We start from the raw sequence: 21,789 nt of genomic DNA, 5'->3' as shown, positions 1-21,789 counted from the left end.
CAACGCCACAGAAACAACCGCATTTCCCGGCTAGGGAAATACAGAAGCGCATATAAAGTACTCTTCGATAGCTAGAATGCAGGGGTAATCTCTTAGTGCCGCTTGGACTTGGTCGCTCGGCATTCTCGGGGTTACATGTACTCTCCACAAGACCAACCCTAAGACCGAAACATGGCGAACTCCTTCCACAAGCGCCGAGTAATGCTGCGTGTGGCCTGAACATGTTGATACCGATATCAGCGACTGATGGTTGGCTGATATTTTCTTACTGTTCTATTTGCTTGTCCACTGCGATCAAATAATACCTACATATCTTCGGACCAGTCTTGCAACAAATGCAGTGACTGGGTAACTGGTACATTCACGTGTCCTCCTGCGACTGATTATAATTCAAACTCCCTCTCAATGGCGTCCATACAGTCTTTTCTGTCGACGGAAGGTGGATTCATTGCGCTGAGGGTCATTTTGTTGGCCGCGGTTGCTCTGACTGCCATCCGGTATTTCGCCAAAAAAGAGCGTTTGCCTGATGTCGAGTTTCTCCGCGCGAGCAACAAGCCAGGAAGAGCTGGAGGTTCGGAAGACATCCAGGCTTTTCTCAGCGACAGCCTGGGCACGATTATGAAGGGCTACAACGAGGTATATCTGTTGTTGCTGCTGTACCAAACCGACTTTCAGCCCTAACACGCGATATCACTGCAGTATTCCAAGCTGGGAAAGCACTTCCTCCTGCGCACTCCACGGCAGGTTTATTTTATTGCGGCACCAAATTTCCTCGAAGAAATCCGCAAGATGCCTGATAGCAAGCTCAGCCAGCCAGCGGCAGCAAATATCATTTTTCAGGTCAAGCACAACTTCCACCCGGACCTCGAGGCCGACAACTATCACTTCAATGTAGTCCGAGGCAAAATGACGCAGGGTATAAATCAGTATCTGCCCGATCTCGTCGCAGAGACGGTACATGCATTCGATTTCGAAGTCGGTAGCGACGCTTCCCAGTGGAGAGAGCTACGGACGTGGTCCCTGGTGTCAAAACTCGTTACACGCATGGCTAATAAGATGCTTGTTGGCGCCCCCCTCTGCAGGAATGAAGAGTATCTGCAGATGTCCTGCGACATCACACCAGCCGTTTTCGACACCGCCGTGAAGATCCGCAACTACCCGGATTTTGTCAAATCCATAATGATGTACTTTATGAAGACAAAGGAGCAGCAGCTCAAGATAGCCCGTAAGCATCTGCTGCCAGTTATCGAGGGAAGATTGGCACTATTGGACAACCCTGTTTCTCGGGAAAAGGGCAATAAGCCTGTGGATACATGTAAGTCTAGCCTTGATTTTACAGCCCGTGCAGCAATGGCAGTAGGGCTGATGTTATCTCAGTGCAGTGGCTACTAGATATGTCCCCGCCAGGGAAGAGAAACCCGGAAATTCTCATGCAAAGGTTGCTCCACCTGAACGTGAACGCAATTCATGCACCTGCATACACTGTGACAGAATGCATGGTTGACCTTTGCAAGAACCCGGAGATTCACGAAGAACTCCGCGCTGAAATTGAACAGGTCTTGGGAAAGAACCGCGACGCTAGCTGCTGGACGAAGGAGAACCTAGACCGTTTGGTGAAACTAGACAGCTTCATCCGCGAGTCCTCGCGGTTGACGCCCATCAGTGCCGGTTAGTGTCATGTCCACCTAGATCAGATAGGCTGCCACAGACTCGTTCGCCTGCAATAGAGTCTTACTGACAGAAATAGTCAAAATGGAACGACTGGCGGTGCAGGATGTCCGACTGAGCGACGGCACATTAATCCCGCGTGGGACATCGGTAGCTGTGATCGCGCATGGCCGACATCTCGACGAAGACATTATCCCCAATGCGCGGACATTCGATGCATTCCGGTATGCTCGTCTGCGCACCGGCGACGAAATGGCGGATGCGGAATATGCCTTCGCGCAAGCTACCTCTGAGAACATGCTATTTGGACTGGGCCGGCACGCATGCCCCGGCCGTCAGTTCGCAACCGCACTCTGTAAAGTGTTCCTCATCTGCGTGCTCGTTCGCTACGATGTGAAGTTTCTCGAGGGTCGTCCTCTGCCTCAGGGCCGTTGGACGCAGAAGTTCCGCAACCCTGATACTACGACGACAATGGGCTGGCAACGCACGCGGTCGACGCGGTTCGATGGTATTTTTGATTGATTGTATGCTGCGATGGTTCATTATGGTTACTGATATCAGGAGAACATCCGGTATGAGTTCCAGTATAATGCACATGTTTACAATCTATCATAGATAATAAGTGACAGAATTCCATTGCTATATATCGTCACATCAGCGAAATGAAAAAGAGAACTAAACTCCGTACCAATTTCTAGTTAATGCCTTATTCAGTCTTACAGAAGATGAACCCTAACTATTGCCATCGATGGGTTAGGTGTGTCTCGAGAATGAATAGTGAGTTAAAAACAGGCACAATGTTTGCTGAACTTTTGACTTCGTAATATAGATACATCACTCAACCAAATTCTATGATAGCCCCCGAGGTACGTTACAAAGACCCTTTGACACTGAATCTACCAGGCCGATAAGGTCGAAGTAACGACAACGGCTGTCCCACAATCTCCGTAGCTGCCAGACGTCCCATAAGGGGTGCCAGGGTGATGCCACTCATCATGGTGGCAACATAAACTGTGCTGTCCGAGTCGCAGAACCCAACCACAGGGCAGCTATCCTCAGGAATCGGCACATGGCCCATGGTCATGGTCTCCAGTTCCGCGCCGGCCAGCGCAGGGACGACTTCTGTAGCTCTGGAAAGCAGCATCTGGCCGTAGGAGTCACTGACGTCGTGTCCATCGGCGCCAGGGGCATAATCAAGGCCGGTCACAATTCTCCCGTCGGGGTTCTGTCTGATCGAGCCCTTCGGTCCGTTGACGACGCGGTGCAGGATTGATGGCATCGGCTTGCTGTAGGCGAGCGTCCCAGATACAATGTTCAGCGCGATCTTAGTCCCCAAAGCTTTGGCAAGACTGGGGGTACCAGCTCCAGCAGCGATGACGACCTTGTCAGCCTCGAGCTGGGCTTTGCCTTGTCCGAGTAGTAGTACCGGCTTGCCTGACGCAGCTCTCGCGATACTTTGCACCTCCACTGGCGTCTCGAATACAACACCAAGAGCCTTTGTTCGTTCGACAAGGATGGTGAACGTCTGCTTGACATCGATGGCGCCGTAGCCTGGTAGGAACCAGCCCGCTCCGAACGCGCCAGGCACGACTCCGGGAATCAGTCTCTTGACGTCGATTTCGCTGACTTCCTGGATATTCACGCCCCAGCTCCTCAGGCGCCCATGCACGACTGTCAAATCATCTGTCTGCTGTCCGGGTGCAGCCCAATTGACAACGCCGCCCCATTGGATAGGTAAGGTGGTCCCTAGTTGGACTTCCAACTGCTTCCATTCTGCGACTGCAAGGCCATACAGATCGTTCAACTCCGCGGGCCCAGGCGAGTGCGACGCGATGAGCATAGCAAACGCGCCCTGCGTGCAGCCGGTGCCTGGTGTCTGCTTATCCAGCACCGTCACTTGTGCTCCACGACATGCTAGATGGTAGGCAATCGACACGCCAATAATTCCAGCGCCAATGACGACGACATGTTGTCGTTCGCCCATCTTGCCAAGGTTGAAGTCTGGCTTTTTGCACCATGTCCAATCCAGGGACGTGCTATCGGGCGAGAATTAGATCGTCTTGATTCCCAAGAACGGCAATGAGTATATCAATTCGCGTGCCTATGAGTCAAGACCATCTCGGCCTGTTCTCGCCGTGGCCTTAGTGAAAGCCCGAGACGGCCGAGAAGCGAGAGCTAATGCGATAGATAGCTTTGCCGACGATAGGCACGGACTCCACTCATCGAGGTCCATATGTATTCGAAACGAACCGGCACATAACGACGCAGCCGTATCCACACACACAAAGGCTCGTTGTGACACTAGTTATCACATCTTAGGGTCGTTTGCTCAACATGCCGCTCGTCTGTGTCTTGGGTTCTGGGATCATAGGTCTATCCTCGGCCGAGGCTCTGCTCGACGCTGGCTTCGACGTTGTTGTAGTCGCCCGCGACCTTCCTGGCGATCCCCCAGGTCTGTCGTGGGCCAGTCCGAGGTATGTGCCATTGCCTATATATTCTTTTTCCGCGTCATTTCGACAGTTTCTAACATGCTCCTAGCGCCGGGGCGGTCATCTATCCAACCCACTCGCCAGACGCGCAGAGCCGGGAATTCGAAGAGCAGACTTTCAAACATTACTGGACCCTGGCACATCAGGATCCGACAAGCGGCGCTCAAATCGTGCCCGTGACGGAGTATTTTCAAGAACCTAAACCTGATGCACAGGCCTGGTACATGAAGGTCAACCCCTTCTATCGCCACCTTACAGTTGAAGAGCTGCCTGTCGGCGTCAAGGCAGGGGTCACCGTGACAACTGTCGCCGTAAATCCGCTCATATACCTGCCCTATCTGCAGCGGAAACTGGAAAACCACGGGACGAAATTCATTCGCTTCGCAGCCACCGACTTGAAACAGGTGATGCTGATGACAGGGGCCGATATCCTTGTCAACGCCACGGGCCTCGGTGCCGCGCTGCTCTGTAACGATGCAGCCGTTGTGCCCATCCGGGGACGGGCCATGTTTTTACGCAATAGACCAAACTGGAATCAGGTCCTGCTTCGGCAGGACGATGCGTATACCTATGTAATCCCACGGTTGGGCTCCGGCGGCGTACTCTTCGGCGGCATCCGACAAGAAGGTAATGATAGTGAAAATGCGGATCTGAAACTGAGAAAAGACATCCTGACGCGAGTCAACCATGTCTCGCGAGGCGCATTCAAGGACGTGAATCTAGACACGGACGTCGACGACCTGGTCGGATTTCGGCCGGGGCGGAAGGGCGGTTATCGCCTTGAGGCCGACGGGGTTGATATTGTTCATGCTTATGGCTTTGATGGCGTGGGATATGTCTGTTCGACCGGTGTGGCCCAAAGGGTGGTCAGCCTAGTCAGACGGTTGACGGGGCAGACGGCGAAGCTGTGAAATTACCAATTATACGAATAATGCTGTCAAGTGCCCGAGGCTGTTAACAATTCATCAAAACTATACAATTTGCCAGTCACGGTACATATCAGTCGATGATAACTCCTATAACTTTGTAATGCCCATACATGTATGTAATCGGTGTCCTCCAGCATGACCGTTCTGGGCATAGCGAGATAAATCTCTAAAAGTGAACATCTCGCTCGACTGGAACGTGTTAGGACTTAATCATGGCATTGATTTGTATACGACACTGAAATCAAAAGTGCGTCCATTTGCAGCAACATGGATGCAATGAAGTTACATAGATTCATATCGGCAACCTCGATTAATTAGGCACAATCAAGCCTTAGATACACCCTCCTCCGTTTCTGGCACACAAGCTCAAAGGATTCTTCAGAGGCATGTCCACTTTATTACCGCTTCCCTAGTGTTGAAACTTCCTCTTCGCTATCAATTTGCTCGACTCCCAACGTCGTGAGGACGGGCCCGTGATACACCCATCGCCCATAAACAAACCATAGAATAGTGACTAAGATGAGACATATGCCGACAATAGGCGCCGCGTAATTCCTAAGAGAAAGACAGTTGTGAGAACTTGCTCGAGCTTTGCAGGAGGATAAATTTACATAGTTGGAGCCGTCACTGGCAGAGCAGTTGGTAGTGAGACGGCCACAAACAGCATCAGGTACAACAATATACCAACGATGTTCGCGCCTAGACCCACGCGACCCATACGCCATGGTCCGTATGAGAGATTCAACGAGCCTCGACGGAACAAATGGAATGCAACTGGCGCGCCGTAGCTCAAGACCTGCAGGGTGAAGACGCCGCTGAGAAATCCGTAGAACGCCGTCGAGTTTCCAACGTAGATAACTGCCAAGCATGTCTGAATGCTACCTGCTAAAAAGATTGCATTTACAGGTGTGTTCCAGCGAGAGTGGATTCGCGAGAAGAAAGAGCCAAGGGGGATGACATTGTCTCGCGCTTGAGCCATGATGATACGACTGATCCCACCCATGCAGTCAATCGCCGACACAAAGGCAACGATAATGATGATGCTAGCCAGCACAATCGCGGCACCCAGGGAACCCGTCGAGTTCAGCACGATCTTTTCACAGTGGTCAGTTTACCTAGAGCATTGAAGCTTGAACAGGGGGGTGATATACTTCGGCAAGAGGGCTTAGGGCTACAATCTCAGACGAGAGTAGATCTGCTGGACTACCCATGCAGAATGCAATGACGATGACAAAAGGGAGTCCAATCGCAGAGGAGGTTAACACACCCCAGAACATAGCTCTAGATACATCCTGGCGTGGCTGTTTCGTTTCATCGACATATCGGGCGGGCAGATCGAGGGTTGAGAAACCAGAGGCCGTCGGTAGCAGGCCAATGAAGAATGCGGCAGCATTATTGTGGTACCCCGTGTAGTTTTCTAGACTCCCAAAAACCTCCTTTCCCGAGTTCTTGTTCTTGGTGGTCGCTAAAAGGGTGATGATGATAGCGAAGAAGCCGAGGACGTGTGTCACCGTGCCTGGGCGTAATCAATCAGCGCATTCAATGAAAAGATCTTGATAATGATTGAGTATGGAGCATTTATTTTACCGGCAGCGGAGAGGTAATGCAGCATGTAGGGCATGAAAATGTTGATTATAACGGCCACCACGATTATGGCTACGATGATCTATCTGCATAGTCAGTGTGATGACGGCCACGCGGACTGCGACGCGTTCGTACAAGATATGCTTCGTATTTCTCTGCAGTGTAGCTGTCCACTGAGATGACGATCAATGCCTGCAGAGAGAAGGCTGCAGCGAAAAGGGCACTGAGAGATGACAGCACGTTCATCAACAGTAGTATCCAAGCACAGTACCAGCCCTATTCATTCATCAGCAATGCGTTCAACCGCGTGTATAATAAGGGATATATTCTTCTTCCAACTTACCACGATTGTCCTCCATTTTGGAGGTGCCAATGCCTATACCAATTCATCCCTTTACGTGAGCATATGCAAATCGTTGGAGACGCGAAGCCCTTACCACTGCCCAGTGGTACTGGCCCGCCACACTAGGCCAGATACTGTTCCATGTGAGTTTTACTTCGATCATGGGAAATTCGCATGACACCTAGGTATTTAGGTTTGCACACACCTTGCGAATTCCGCCAGAGAAGAAGCGATACAGATCGAAGCCACTGCGGAGATGACGAATCCCCAGACCAGCACTGTCGGTCCCCCAGCCAGGATAACTTGGTATAGAGAAGCAATTATTGCTTCCCACTGTCAACATTGCTTTTAGCATCCGTTCGACATCATTCGAGCACGGGTAAGAAGCAACGCACTCCTGCGGTACCAGCCACGAAAAGAGACCAGAGCGTAAGGAAATTAAACCGTTTCCGCATCTGCGTCCCCTCGGGCTGCTGCTCGGACGACTCTTTTGACAAGGTCTGGTCGGTGGCCATGGCGAAATGAGCCTTGATGGCGTCCGCCGGCTCGACGACCTCAGGCATAGCCAGTGGATTACGAATGGACAATCTCACGTCTGTCAATGGCCGTATATTAGATGCTTCCTAGTGGAGTCGTATAGCATGCAGGTACAGATATCCATCCACTGATAGAGATGCATTCCTATACATAGTCTTGACCGATTGCGATGGCCAGTTGGTATTTATCCGTACTCAATGTTGTCTTGGCCTAAGAATCCATTGGGTTCAAATCCTACGAGAAGAAATAGTGATAATGTACTGCAATCTGATCGGGGAGGATGACTCCAGTCTCCACCGAACGAACCAGATACGAGGCATAGATAATGAATAGATAGTGATAGATAGACAATTTTTCTGTGAACTAGTAACGATTAACTCCAGGCTCGTGCACCGTTATTCTGTTTTTAACAAAAAAGAAATGACTTTTTATTCTGCCAAGGGTCTGTCTAGGCCTGCTTAGGACAATCGAGGGACATTGATTCAGTGAGAAGAATCCGTGGCAATCTTAAGACTCCCCTCCTAGGGAACCGAGATAAGCCCGGAATACGCTTTCGTTAGTGCCGGCGTTCTCGGTCTGGGGATACTTCCCGGCCTTCTATTCCTAGTCAACTTTGTGCACTCGAAGAGCATCGTCTAATGTAGTGTTCCTATCACAAGTGCACGGAGTCCCTCAGCAAATGCAATCTTTCTGCTTGCCAAGTTGCCGTCCAGCCGTCTAGAGTGTAAACAGATAGCACAGTCAATCAGAAATTTCAGAGAGAAAGAGGGGGAGAATAACGCTCACATGCATGCTAGTCCAATCTACTACTTTATACACATGCCGCAGAGATGGGGAAATCAGTCATCATCATTGGAGCCGGTGTATTTGGCATCTCAACGGCCTGGCATCTGTCGCGAGACCTAGGATACAACAAGTACAGCTCGATCCGGGTTTTGGATAGATTTCCCCCTCCATCGCAGGTCGCTGCGGGTACAGATATAAACAAGATCATTCGCACCGAATACGCGGACCAGGAATACACAGAATTAGCCCTGGAAGCGGTGAAAGCCTGGACCGACCCCAACGCAATATTCGCGAAACATTTTCATCCGTCCGGCTGGCTATTATGCGCCAGTGGTGACAGCGTGCCGTTCATCGAGCAGAGTGAGCGCAATGCCAAAGCCAAAGGCGTTCATTCTGCACAGTTTATGACGCCGGCGGAGGTGAGCTCAACATGGCCCGTCTTCAATGGGCCAATGCCCGGCTGGAAGATCCTGGCAGATCCAGACGCAGGTTGGGCGACGTCTGGAAAAGTGATGCTCGAGATGGCCAGCGAAAGTGCCTCCCGCGGCGTAGTCTTCTCGTCAGGGGATGCAGGAAACGTCCAGACAATCCTATTTAATAAGAAAGGTGCCGCCATCGGAGTTCGCACTTTTGGCGGCATTTCATACTATGCAGACAATATCATCCTCGCTGCTGGCGCGAACAGTGCCAGTCTTCTCGATATGGAAAACCAACAGTGTGCATTAGGTCACACGGTTTGCTTCATCCAGCTTGAGCCGCACGAAGTTGCGCGATACAAGAACATGACACTAATTGCGAATATCGAAGAGGGTTGGTCAGTCAATGAGACAAAAATAACAGATACAAAACCATCTGATAAGCCTGAATAGGATGCATATTTCCCCCGGATGAGAACAGAGTGATCAAAGTTGCCTCTGTCCACTTCGTCACGAATTTCAAAACATCAAAAATATCCGGCGTCTCTCTGCCTAGGTTCCGCGAAGATAACCCCGGGGACGGCGTTCCGAATGCCATTCAGAGGCGCCTGCGAAACTGGGTGCGCGAGGTCGTGCCAGACCTAGCCGATAGACCATGGTCGGATACACGGATGTGCTGGTGAGTATTTCACTCACCTTAAACTCACTATTTATAAAGAAGGCTGGGCTCAGTCAGGATTGTCACTCGATAGGGAAGCCCAGACTCCAAGCGACAACTTCATTATCTCCCAGCACCCTGGCCATGAAGGCCTCAGTATCACTACCGGCGGTTCTGGCCATGCGTTCAAGTTCATTCCTATCATTGGAATGTATGTCTCGCAGCTGCTCGACGGCACTCTGCCTGAGAAGCTGAAGGTCAAATGGCGATGGGCACCGTCCACCACAGCGTTGACAAGCAGACCAGGCGCCAAACACATGTTTGCTGCTCCGATGCAGGAGCTGGGGGACTTGCCAGGCTGGCAGCCCCTTGCAGCTAAACTGTAACTAAACCATGACTTCAAATGTCAAGATGTCTATAATGAATTTGGATTTAGAAGCCTTCAGAGACTAGAATGCTAAATCAGCACTTAATCGGTAGAATACACGAGAGAAAATTAGAACTTCGATTTTGCGATTGCGATAATGCCAACAGAGACATGCCCTCGGTCTTGCTCGTTCTGCCTGTACCACATGGACGTAATCAAGACGAAGGCAGGGGTCACTGTTGCTTCAAATACGCACAAGAAGAAGCGGCAGGCTAAAACCCCCCCCCCCCCCCCCCACCCACCAGCAGAAGATGTTTACCGCCGTATACTTGCCTACCGGGAGATGACGAAACAAATAGGTGGTTGAGAATCCGATCAAGAAACAGTTAGCCCTTGTGTCCCGCCGAGTCAAGATGAGAGTGCGAGACGGGAAACCTACTCCCAGGCAATATAACCGCCATAGACGATACTTGACACCCAGTTGTAGTCCTTCCCAACCAGGTGCATGTCGGTACGGATGCCCATGAGAGAGTCGTAATTGAGCGTGGTCTTATCAACAAACTGGATCAAGTAGATTCGACCACCGGCCCGCCAGTGAGCCTCAGAGCAGGGTCGAGCATCTTCTCATCGGTTAGCTCGCCCGTGGCGAGATCGACCTTGGTCGGCACGCCGTCTTCCATGCCAGACTTCTTGTCCATCTGGTGATTTTTCTTGTGCAGGGGGAAAAGGGAAGAGTTTGAGCGGTGCTGTCTAAATAGCAGTTTGCTCGCGGGCATTGTAAATATGTCGTACTCTGTAACAACGTAGATAGATTGAGATGGTGGAGCCCACGATTACCACACTAGCGTCTAACGAGTGCTTATCTACTGCAAAATGCAAAGAACAAAATTCATAAGCCTACGTATTTTTGGGATTTCTGAGCAATGAATCCTGGATTTGATTGACCGCATCGTTTCGACGATAATACAATGACGGGTCCGGGGTAAGGATGATTGTGCATTGTCTTCAACACCTCGCATTGCTTTCCTTTTTACAGCACGCAGACACTCCAGCAAACTGCTCTCTGGGCGGCTGAGCATGCTCTGCTCTCTACAGTAGAGTACATGTAATCACATGTAATCACACGTAGATAACGGTCCGGGACTGCTCGGAGGACGGTGAGATGAAGGAGACATGCGTGCCGATTGCGCTGCATTGCTGCGAACAGCATGGGCTGGCGATGCCTTATCTCGACCGGTGTCGCGCCTGATTGTGTTTACAGTTCGTGGTCTGTTTAGCCTGCCTCGTCGCGGCGTCGTTTCTCGCACGAGAGACCGTCCACTGTCCATCACTGTTTGTATTCATATCCTACAATGAATGCGCTTATTCCGAGGGTTTTGATAGGACTGTATCTGGGTAGGATTTCTTGAGTGACCTTTGATTCTCAGACATATTTAAGGCAGACATCTAGGGGAAGGAATAGCTATTAGAGAGGAAAAACTACATTCACTATTTATTTATTTTTTTACCTACGGGAGCGGATCAAGCTAAGCACAGCGAAACGCCTCAATCAGACTATAAAATATCACATTTATCATGGAGCTAGGCCTATCTAGGCGCAGACAACGAATACATTGGCGATGATTCAGTGGCGTACAGCTAGCTGGCTTGGATTCTAGAAATGAGTGCTTTAGCTACAAAATGTGCTACTCCGTACGCTATTGCTGATAACATTTGTTGGCAGTGGGACTGGGTACATAGTCTCCACCCAATAATGAGTCGCCAGTTTCGATCGCCTTTCCCTTCTAGGTTATCATGGGACGAATTTTTGACTATCAATCTTCATGGTTTTCAGAGCTTGGTTACGAAGTCCTAATAAAGCATGATAGGCATCTCCCTTTCTCCAAGAAACGCGAACGGCATCATAGCGATCAGGTCGCAGCTCAGGAAGTCGTTGCTGACGTTGATCTGATTCCTATCCGATAGGACTAGGGCCATGGATATAGATTAACCAATCAGCGGGCCTAACGATGGTATGTTAGTCGCGATTCCCTGCTCTAACTACCATTTACTGATTGTGTATTAGATCATATATATCGTTTGAACTGGTCCTCATTCGCTCTGCTTAACACTCACACCGGGTTAAAAACAATCATCAGTGTCCGGGCCAATGTGCGAAACATTGAGAGATATACTACCATGAGCGCTGCTATAAGCCGTGCTTTATGCCACATCTTCTTAGATAGAGGGTTGAAATTTTTCGAACATCGTCCCTTGGAACACAACGTCCTGGAGCTCTACAAGGCAAAGCTATAGACATGGCAACATGGAATGTAGAGAACGGTCGTAAGATTATAATGCAAATATGAGTATAGCATGACGCACCTATCCCATATGCTAGACAACGTTTTCGCTTGACACATATCATAACTGCCTGGACTCTGTAAACGGACTAATAATGCCACTCAGTTCTATCAACTACTGTCCTTGCTTCAAAATGACATTCCTATATCCCTTCTATAATAGCTGCACAATTTAGACATTCACCAATATGCTATCACATAGTCTTAAATTAAAATAGTACAGTTGCAAGCATAAGTAAAGCAGTTAGATATCTTCCAGTAATAGACAATATAATTCACACCCATGCACGTAAGAGCTATAATAAACCAGTAGCGGCGCATAGACACAACTCATCATATAATTCAAGTAACCTGTTGAGCACGGGCCCAAACCATATTACTAAAGAACTCTTCAAGCTGTTCTGTGCCAAAACTCAATTTGGCAAACACTTGTGTTTCAGCATTTACTTCTATGAAGCTCAGGTGATAACCAGGATATTCCTTCGGAGCATGACAAATATCCGGGAATGTTCACAAAGCTTGTCTTTCGCACATCCTCACCCATGCTAACGGTTTAGATTTCGGAAGAAGCCCATGTGTATTATGGTGGCAATGGGTCAATCGGTGACCGGGTATGCTAGTCCGGAGCTGTATAGAAAACAGGAGCTATTTGGTACCCCTTAAAATGGAAGGATTGAACTGTAATAATGGGAAGCTCTGCGCTAGATTTTACTGCACATCGTGGTAATGATATTTAGGGCAGAACATGTGGTGCTGTCACGCACAGGACATTGAGTATATATTGAACTTCAAAGTAGTCAGATAGGATATAACAAGGATCATGCACCTATTCCATCTATGCGTATCGAGCCACACACCGGCAATCAGAGGAATTTCAACTGGCGAGAAGATATGTCAGTACACCTAGGTATATTACAGATAGAGGAGGCCAAGATGCCTCACCTGAACCGTTGCTGTCAAAGCCATTGATTGAAAAGGCCCCTAGACGTTGCCGCAATCTATGTCCTCATCATGCTTTCCAGTGGATATTTCCGCAACCAGGGCAGTACATATTGTCGTCACGTTGGACAAGACCGTTGTCTTCCGTAGGCATGGCGACAGCAGTGTTGCAAACAAGTGCAACAAAGATGCCCGAGAGGATGTTAGAGAGCTTCATAGTGGCTGAGGAGGAGTTCGAGTAGAGAATAAAATTGATTGAGAAGGTATTTGTAGGAAGATGAAGACCGGGACAAAGTTGGGATTTCTTCTACTCTTTATAGCAACATTGACTGACTGGGCATGACATGAAAACACAGAGAAGCATAGATACATGCTCGGACCTTATCTCAGGTTGTTCCCACATTCATATTAATGTTACATTCAACGCTTGAATAATCACTCATCATGATGCCAGTGGAGTAAAGTCATGATCCGCCAATTCATTTGATTAACCATTCATTGTACACCCACTCATTATGCTTCTTTTCTTCTCTGCACAAGCCTTTCACTACAGTTCTCAGAATCCGGGTTCTGTTTATACTTAGTCTTTTTTTTCAGAATTCGCAAGCAAACAATAGCTTTTATGGTGGTAGGGTATCCTTAAGGGTTAGCATAGGACAGAGATAGTTAATCTAGCAGGGGATAAGCTAATATACAAAATTTTCCCGGGTTATCCGGGATAATCATCATAGTAAGCTGAGGGCTCAGGACTATACTGCATTCTACGACTGAAAGCTATGTTATACCTGTTAACGTAAGCCCTAGTTCTGACTACGCAGGAATATGACTACAACCCACGTCACCTCATGCCATACTATTACGGGGTGGCTAGTACGGCACGTTTTAGTTTACATGTGACAGGCTTCTTGCAGTGGTCTCCGGTTGATATGTGCGAATTACTCATTTTGTCAAATTGATCGGGCCATTCAGTAAGCAAATCAGATCAATCTTGTGGGGGGTGGGGGTTTCAGCTCAATCTCCAGGGTATTAAGTCAAGACCTTGGTTCTTTATGAGTAGTTCTTGTGAATGTAGGAAATCCTGGGATATGCATGCCAAATTCTAGTCAACTACATGACGGTCTCTGATTGGTCCGACTCCATAGTATACAATCGGTAGGAAGTTCGACCTCACATTCTAACACATTCCAGGTATTATGGCAAAAGTAGAAGTGGTAGGAGAAATATTATTCCACTCAATGCCAGCCGAGCTAAATATCTGAGCGTCTGTTTATTAATACAAATAGAGAGAAAAGCAAGTGATGCTGTTGGCCGTGGAGTTCTAAGGAATAGGAAACGCTCAGCAGAGTGAAGAATACTGAAATGATAGGTTTGGATCCTATGGCGAACACATGATGTTGCTAGAACTGTTTCTGCAAACTCCGAGTGAAGAGGGCTTCATCAGGTCATCTTAACAAGCCACATAATATCTGCATGAAAGAATACACATTCACACGCCAGTGCGTCGGACATGAAAGGAATAGTCCCTCAAAGTGCTTCAATCCACTCTACCATCGCAACTCAATCCGTATACAGACAGAGGTCAAAGTTTCCGTTCATGTTGTTGCCCCAGTACGTTGGGAAATTTACCTCGTTTCCAGCAGCGCCGAACAAGGCAAACGACATGATGAAGACGATTACCGATGCTCCACCATCCAGTGCGGCCGAAACAAGATAGTTATACTTGACGAACAGGTTCGGGTGATACCTCCGCACGTAGTACTGGGAGGTGAATCCGACGATGAAGAACGACATTAATGATGAGTTGATTCCGACGCAAAGGTAGGCAATGAAGTAGATAAGGATGGGAGTGTTGATGGCGTCAAATCCCCACTTCGGGAACTTGCGGTGCAAGAAATAGAATGGTAGAGGTGCGACGAATCCGAGAATTATGGCAAGCGTACACCATTGGTAACGCCCTCCGACAGAGAAAAGCTGGTGTGGCATACCACCCCAGGCGACGGCCTGACCAAGAGACGTTAGCAGACAGAACATTATGTCGATAGACATCATATGAAGAGAACAAACCAAGGAGTTATAACTCTGCGGCTGCTGGCCAGACCAAACGTTTGTTCCTTCGATAGAGAGGAGAACTTCCCGCTGGTTGGTGACAATACTGTTCATCATAATATAGTTGAAAACTGCCCCGATCGCAGTCCCTATCATTTGCATGGAGAAAGTGACTCGAGGAGCCAAGTGACCATATTGCGCCAGCTTCATGTCAGTCAACAAAAGCTGTCCCTGGGTAACAGAATTATATCCCTATCACACTCAAAGTTAGCAGGACTAATCTATCAAAACTAGGGGCGTCAGACGAAAGATGGTAACTTACAAAAAGGACGAAATACATATTGGCAACCGGGTTTCCGGGCTGAATGTATCCTCCTATGAGCTGAACAAACGGTTGAATGATGAATCCAATGCCCGTGATGGCTTGCATTGCTCCAAAGGTCAATAGCAGAACAGTAGCCACGAGGCAAGCGACGAAGAATCCCCACCATGGTAGTGTCGAATTCGCAGTATAGATACAGACCAGGGCAACCACCATGGACAGCAAAAGCACGCCAGCATACCACCAGCCAGGGACGGCCTTGTATTTGAGCATAAGTTCATAGTGCGGGTCGTAGTGGTCTTCCATCGGGTCGGGAACAGATCCCTTGCGGAAGAAATCAAGATTCCAGCGCCTGGGATTCAGTTTTGGCCAAATTCTCCTCGGGTCGAGAGCTAGTACGGTGTCTTTTATATCGTTCCAAAAGTAAAGACATATGTGGACGATGCCGGCAGTAATAGCCATGTTAGAGGCTAGAATATTGACAACGTATGTGGCGGCAAAATAAGGTAGACCCTCTGCAGCCAATGCCTCGGGGTCAACTACATTATTCGCTCCAATAACAGCGGTTTGATTCCACTGGATGTAGTTTGTGCTGTTTGATCCTTCTGCAAAGAGTACCTGGGACAAAAAGGGAAAGTTCTGCGCATCCCAAACATTGCCGTAGTAAACGCCCACGAAAACAATCATGCAAAGACAGACACCAATGCCTTGACTGATCAGACTATCCAAAGGATAAAACAAGGGAGAATCTCCGCCGGAAATGTATTGCCAGTCTAGACACAGAGAGAAGAGGCCCAGGCCTTCGTTGCCACTAGAACCGCCAAAGATGTTTGTGAATACTGCGCTATGCTGGTCGGCAAGGCAGAAAATGCTGACTCCAGTCAGAAGTGGCATGATCCACTCCGGGACGATCTCTATCGCAATAAAGACAGGTCAGTTGTGTGACGGATTGGGAAAGAGTACCAGAGATTGATTGCCTTACCCCACAGGAAGATGCATGTGAAAACAATACCGAAAACTTGGAGCGGTTTGCGAGTTTCTGACTTGGGTCGGTGTAGGGTTTCGAACATGGAGTTGACCGGTAGGTTGGATGGCCACAGCATGTTCTTAGGATAGAGCAGCGACTTGCGCATTATGCCCGCCAATCCGTACCCCAGGAATTGTGAAGAGAATAGCAAGAAAATCGACACCCCACCGTTGGGATTGGTATTGTAGTATAGCCTTCCACAGCTAGCAGTTCAATTCCCAAGGCGGCAATACTCGCAGAATTGGCCATGACGACGATCGCGACGTGCTCCTTGACATTGAACGGATGAGGATTCAGCCACCGACCGATGATGCCACGGCGTGGAATGATCAATGACAATCCTTCTCCGAGCAAGTACGCAAGTACCGCTAAGAAAACGGTGGACACGAGGACGGTTTGCGGCTTGAAATAGTAGATTGCGGAAATGACTCCACCGAAGACGGACAGACCGCAACCTAGACAATTTTGTATGAGTAAGGTATTCTCGCAAAGACGGTGCAGTCAGGACGATTACCTATGAACCACGTTCTGAAGGTAAGGGCATTGAGAGTTGGATCATCTTCCAGGTGAATCGTGTGCCTCAAGATGTCGTTCGTGTCGGCAGGATGGTGGATCACCTCCTCTGTCAACCCCTCCAGGTCGCCATTTCCGTCATTGAGAGATGACTTTTCAGTCAAGCCCTCGCTATTCAGGCCCACAACTGGGGTTTTCTTCTCATCAGTGACAATATCCTGGGCGGGTACTCCCTCCAGGACCTCTTCCTCCGGGGCGCTGGATAGAGAGATGTCCGCCATTGCGTCTGAGAAGGAGGCAAGCAGACTCTGGACAGCAGAAGACCCTTCTTGGTAAGGGGTCTGCTTAATCACGAATGATTGTCAACCTCCTTTGACAAGCCAAGGAATCTTGATCTACTTTATAAAGACTCGGGACCCTACTCATTACATGGGTGGGTATTACGGTTTTCCACGCTACCTCGCTTATCGGGTCGCTCGTCAACGTAAGCAGTCCCTTATCATCGTAAGTAGCATGGTGAGTGTAAACATGGGTCCATGGGATATCTCAGTTGATCCACTGTCACCTTCCGAATGTGGACAAGGGTATTTTCTTTTTCCCCCTTCGTCTGTATACTCGCAGATCGAACTATAGCAATTATAGCTAGTGGCAAGTCTTCTCACTAATTATATGACTACGCATAATTTATTAATTATTCTCCATGTGTACTGGCGCGTTTTTTTAGTTATGCGCGCCCCATGCAGTTCCTACGCCATCACCATCCATATACGGATAAGTGAGATACCGGGAAAAAGTCAACGCATTTTACTTGTGCACTATGCGCTACTTAGCATAGGTGATCATTTCGTCAGCATATCTAGGCATCTAACTATCAGTGCCCATTTATGCAAGTAAGAATTATGAATGAACAGTCCTATAAAGACTCTACATTGGATGAAGATGTCTACGCTGTGATCCGGGAGCACAGCATCAGTGTGCAGGATCAAAACTCCAAATCGAGATGCTGTGGGACGGGAAGATAAGACTAATCTGTCCCAAAATATATTAAAATTGCTATCTGCTCCTTCGACCTACGGTTAGGATAACAACTTGGAAAGGCAAAAGATTGGGTCAGTTAGGAGGAATAAGACTTAATAACTCATCTATATGCAGAACCCCTACCTAGGTAAAGTATGCTCGGCGCTCGCATAGTGGACTTTGGTCAATTCGCAAGGAGGTTTTGATCATAAAGATCACCAGAGGTGATTCGGCCGGCGAAAAGGGAGCGGTGTGTCTCCAGACTCTCCACAAAATGTATCTAGGTGGCGGGCGCTAAAAGGCTTATCTCTGCCTAGCGAGTGTTCTAAAGTTAGCGGCATGCAATGGAACGTAGCGTGCAGACAATATTGATAAGGAGGTTTCACGCGATTGCTAAGTACGTAGTGTAATATCAGGCAAGATGCATATCAGGGACAGAGTTCAGTCATACGGTGGTTAAGAGACCAGAGAGACCAATGTCTTGGAGGAACTGTAGCTATTTTCAACGATTATTATATATGCTATCGATAGTCCGCAAGAAAAAAGTTATTTTCTACGGAGTAATAACGTATGAATGAACGAATGCGTTGCCCTGCAGGCCGATTATTCATTAGTAATATTGTATTTATCTCGGCTGCTCGGAGGTTTTATCCAATGGCGAGCCTTGGTCTTAGTGCGCCCATTAATTTCTAGTCAAGTCACATGACTTTCTGCATGGAGCTTCATTGCCCAATTACATCTTTGTTCTAATCACGTGATATATATCATACAACAAATTTTTGCAGCCAATGGAAATTGACTCTGAGCTTAGGAACTGGCAATTCGAATCAATTGAGCCCAGAATTTCGCATCCTACAGAACACGAAAAGGATAGGGTGCTTTTTGTGCCTGACCAGCTAGTCGTAGTCATAATATTGCATAATTACAGGTGCTATCAACAAGGCCGGTTGGAGTAGTTGGTTATCTCGTATCCTTAACATTCAACGGTTAATCGGATAAGGTCGCCGGATCAAGCCCGGCACTGGTCATTGAGACAGCTCAACAGGGGATGTTTAGTTTTTCCCCATTCTTTTTTTTATAACTTATCGCTTTTTGCGGCGGTTCCTAATTCCTGTCGCCAGCCTGGGCCCCTATCGAGATGCCCATATCTACGAGCCTTTTCAAGGCATTATATATTTCTGTTAGCGTTATGAAAGCTAGATGTATATTCGCCCGGAATTTTGATCGTGTTAGTGCCCGGGGTGTCATTGGCCCTAGGATCTGACAAAGTGCATTTCAGCTTGAAGCAAATATAACTAGCAGCATAGTAGTAGTAGCATGTATGTAGAGAATATAATATGAATGATCTTTGCAGCGTTTCCGTCGATACCTACGTGAGAAATAACCCGAGAAATATATGATTAATTGGAGTTTTTACTTAGTACACCGGTTGACATCCACGGAATATATATAATTCCCTCCAACGCTGTTACCTGTATCATACCTATTGACCTTGGAAAGTCTCTCTTATGATCTCCAAATAAAAATCTTGGCACCCTATATTATGGCCTCATATTTCAGGATCTCTCTCAACATGCCCTGTCACCCTTCCTTCTACTGAGAAATTTCGAAGAACGCTCCACCAATTACATATATGAGGAAGCCGACGCCAAGTCTACCATAAAACGCCGCATGCTGGAAGAATGCCTTCAACATCACCGGCTCTTATAGGATTGCATGTAAAGATATTGCTTTTAAAAATCGATCCAGACACCCTTTTATACCCCCAATTCGCCAACTTACATCGTGATTTTCAAAAAGACTGGCACCGACGAGTGTCTCCGGAATAGCCGCATTAGATATACCTACCCCTGAGCCATTTGTTAGACCGATGAGTGTACGAACTCTTCTCTAGTGAATGCTAAGATAAGGGACTAACGACAACCGAGGGTGGCGTACATTGCGCTTACTGGGTATGCTTTTCTGCGATACTTTGTCTTCTTAATAGACCCATTGAACTACGGCTGGTTTATTACCTAGGTAGAGATCCGCTTCAGATTCCGACACGCAAGAATTGATAAACATTACAATTGCTGTTTCCCTTGGAGAGTACAGAGGAGTTTCAGTGTCATATTTAGTAGAAATTAATCCCTATTCCTTTAATTTGAGTAGCCCATGGCAATGAATTTCACGAGACTTCCCAATTTCCATCCGTGATGATGCTATTCATGCAACCAAAAAATACCATCACTAAGGGCAGTCACCCCAAGGAATGTCTGATTCTTCTGTTCCGTGACATCCCCAAACTCTACCACCGCCGATAGCAGTATCATCCTCACCACGTGCAACAATACCAGCATCAATTGCAGTGTTGTCCTCCTCGCCGCGTAGACAAAGCATGTCGTCACCATTTGTGCCCTGGCATCCCCAGATATTGTTGTCGCTGACTTCGGTGTCATCCTCGCCGCGTAGGCAAAGCATGTCGTCACCATTTGTGCCCTGGCATCCCCAAATATTGTTATCGCTGACTTCAGTGTCACGCTTCTGGGTTTCTATAAAGTCCCAGTCAGATATGCATTTGCTCAATTCATGCGTTGCGCTCACTAACCAGATGTAGGCAGAGCAACGGCAAGGCCCATCAGGGCAGCCAGAGTAATGATGGTTGTCTTCATTCTGAGTGACAAGGTTTTGCCCAGTGCAAATGAACTTCTTGAACAGAAAGAGAAGGAAAGTGAATGGCCTGGAGTAGAAAGAGGTGATTTCAGGTTTGGGGATATCCACCTCTTATTTATATACTGCTGAGGGAGTGCTTGCGCGGATAGAATCGGCTTTCGTTATTGGTGTAGATAGGACCAATTTCACGGCCTCAAGCTGAAGTCCACTTTCTCTACCCATTTCTTCACATCATGGACATCTGCTTCAAATCTCGATATATGGACCCTTGCTCCTTTACGAACGCTGATTGGCTAGGAGCTACAGGGAGGACTCCCTTAGTTTACTGATTAGCTTGTGAAATGAGTCGACAAACCCGCTAGAACCGAAGAAACCAATTTATTTCAGCTTATTTCAACTCCTGAAAGGTGCAGCAATCCCGAAAACCAACCACACTGGTTCTCGCATCCGTGTAGAAAACCCATAAGTGCTGACGCCATGCTTGCCACGTGTGATGTGGCCTGTGAAATGAGTAGGATAAACCTGCCAAAACTAAAGAAGGCAATTTATTTCAACGTATCTCAACTCCTCGAAGCTGCACTAAACCTAACAGTCGTCCACCTGGGTTCTTGTATCCGTGTAGAAAGACAACAAGTGCTGACGCCAATGTCTGCCACGTAAGACGTGGTTTCTTTTTTGATAAGCCAAAACCAATATAAATTGTTGCTAGATATGTTACATTAATGTCAACATTGTTGTCACTTGTCAGCACAGCATATTACCTTCCTAACATGGTTAAGTAATCAACCCCTCAGTGCTGTGTCAGATTTAGGTGCCTGTAAGCCATATCTCAACCAGCAAGACGGGTTATCATGGTTTTGTTGTGTATAATGCTGTGATATGGCGCTCCCTGATTGTTTCCAGCGCTGCCCATTGCTAGCCCCTGTAGCTGTAGATTTCTTCAGAGTTCTTGGTTTGGTCCGGGATAACCGAGCGCCGGAGCGGAATATGTATTTATCCGCATCCCCCCCCCCCAGACTTGGGAATAGCTTGATTGATGTATCTTCCACATCCCTTGTGAACTTAAAAAAGAGAAAAGGTTTGATATAAATTAGTCGGCAAGTCCGAATGCGAAGAAGTTTGCCGTATAAAGGAACATCTGACGCGAGGAGAAT

The 21,789-nt window shown here is 47.9% G+C and overlaps 7 protein-coding genes across 7 annotated transcripts; 3 read left to right on the top strand and 4 right to left on the bottom strand.

Annotated features, from left to right (window-relative positions):
• Window positions 1-405: 405 nt before the first annotated feature.
• Window positions 406-2,190, top strand: UA08_07349 (hypothetical protein; the record flags this gene model as incomplete). The annotated part of the gene is made up of 4 exons (XM_020262603.1): window positions 406-636; window positions 700-1,315; window positions 1,408-1,668; window positions 1,748-2,190. 4 exons carry the CDS (start codon window positions 406-408, stop codon window positions 2,188-2,190), a joined length of 1,551 nt encoding a protein of 516 aa, XP_020117155.1.
• A 349-nt stretch (window positions 2,191-2,539) lies between these two features.
• On the bottom strand, window positions 2,540-3,652 carry UA08_07348 (hypothetical protein; the record flags this gene model as incomplete). Its single annotated transcript, XM_020262592.1, has 1 exon — window positions 2,540-3,652. One exon carries the CDS (start codon window positions 3,650-3,652, stop codon window positions 2,540-2,542), a length of 1,113 nt encoding a protein of 370 aa, XP_020117150.1.
• A 350-nt stretch (window positions 3,653-4,002) lies between these two features.
• UA08_07347 (hypothetical protein) lies at window positions 4,003-5,068 on the top strand (the record flags this gene model as incomplete). Its single annotated transcript, XM_020262581.1, has 2 exons — window positions 4,003-4,142; window positions 4,207-5,068. 2 exons carry the CDS (start codon window positions 4,003-4,005, stop codon window positions 5,066-5,068), a joined length of 1,002 nt encoding a protein of 333 aa, XP_020117151.1.
• Window positions 5,069-5,693: 625 nt separating this feature from the next.
• On the bottom strand, window positions 5,694-7,576 carry UA08_07346 (hypothetical protein; the record flags this gene model as incomplete). The annotated part of the gene is made up of 8 exons (XM_020262570.1): window positions 5,694-6,179; window positions 6,238-6,602; window positions 6,674-6,752; window positions 6,806-6,946; window positions 7,014-7,046; window positions 7,108-7,147; window positions 7,219-7,346; window positions 7,409-7,576. The coding sequence occupies 8 exons, from the start codon at window positions 7,574-7,576 to the stop codon at window positions 5,694-5,696; spliced, it is 1,440 nt and encodes a 479-aa protein (XP_020117148.1).
• An 804-nt stretch (window positions 7,577-8,380) lies between these two features.
• On the top strand, window positions 8,381-9,796 carry UA08_07345 (hypothetical protein; the record flags this gene model as incomplete). The annotated part of the gene is made up of 3 exons (XM_020262559.1): window positions 8,381-9,146; window positions 9,206-9,431; window positions 9,505-9,796. 3 exons carry the CDS (start codon window positions 8,381-8,383, stop codon window positions 9,794-9,796), a joined length of 1,284 nt encoding a protein of 427 aa, XP_020117149.1.
• Window positions 9,797-14,615: 4,819 nt separating this feature from the next.
• On the bottom strand, window positions 14,616-17,247 carry UA08_07344 (hypothetical protein; the record flags this gene model as incomplete). The annotated part of the gene is made up of 5 exons (XM_020262548.1): window positions 14,616-15,059; window positions 15,123-15,356; window positions 15,427-16,340; window positions 16,579-16,908; window positions 16,968-17,247. The coding sequence occupies 5 exons, from the start codon at window positions 17,245-17,247 to the stop codon at window positions 14,616-14,618; spliced, it is 2,202 nt and encodes a 733-aa protein (XP_020117146.1).
• Window positions 17,248-20,212: 2,965 nt separating this feature from the next.
• On the bottom strand, window positions 20,213-20,634 carry UA08_07343 (hypothetical protein; the record flags this gene model as incomplete). Its single annotated transcript, XM_020262537.1, has 2 exons — window positions 20,213-20,514; window positions 20,571-20,634. 2 exons carry the CDS (start codon window positions 20,632-20,634, stop codon window positions 20,213-20,215), a joined length of 366 nt encoding a protein of 121 aa, XP_020117147.1.
• Between the last annotated feature and the right edge of the window lie 1,155 nt (window positions 20,635-21,789).

Source organism: Talaromyces atroroseus, assembly GCF_001907595.1.
Source record: "Talaromyces atroroseus strain IBT 11181 chromosome Unknown scaffold_11, whole genome shotgun sequence".
In the NCBI taxonomy this organism is placed as follows: domain Eukaryota; kingdom Fungi; phylum Ascomycota; class Eurotiomycetes; order Eurotiales; family Trichocomaceae; genus Talaromyces; species Talaromyces atroroseus.
The sequence above is the reverse complement of the archived record's forward strand: the minus strand, read 5'-3'. Positions and strand labels throughout refer to the sequence as shown.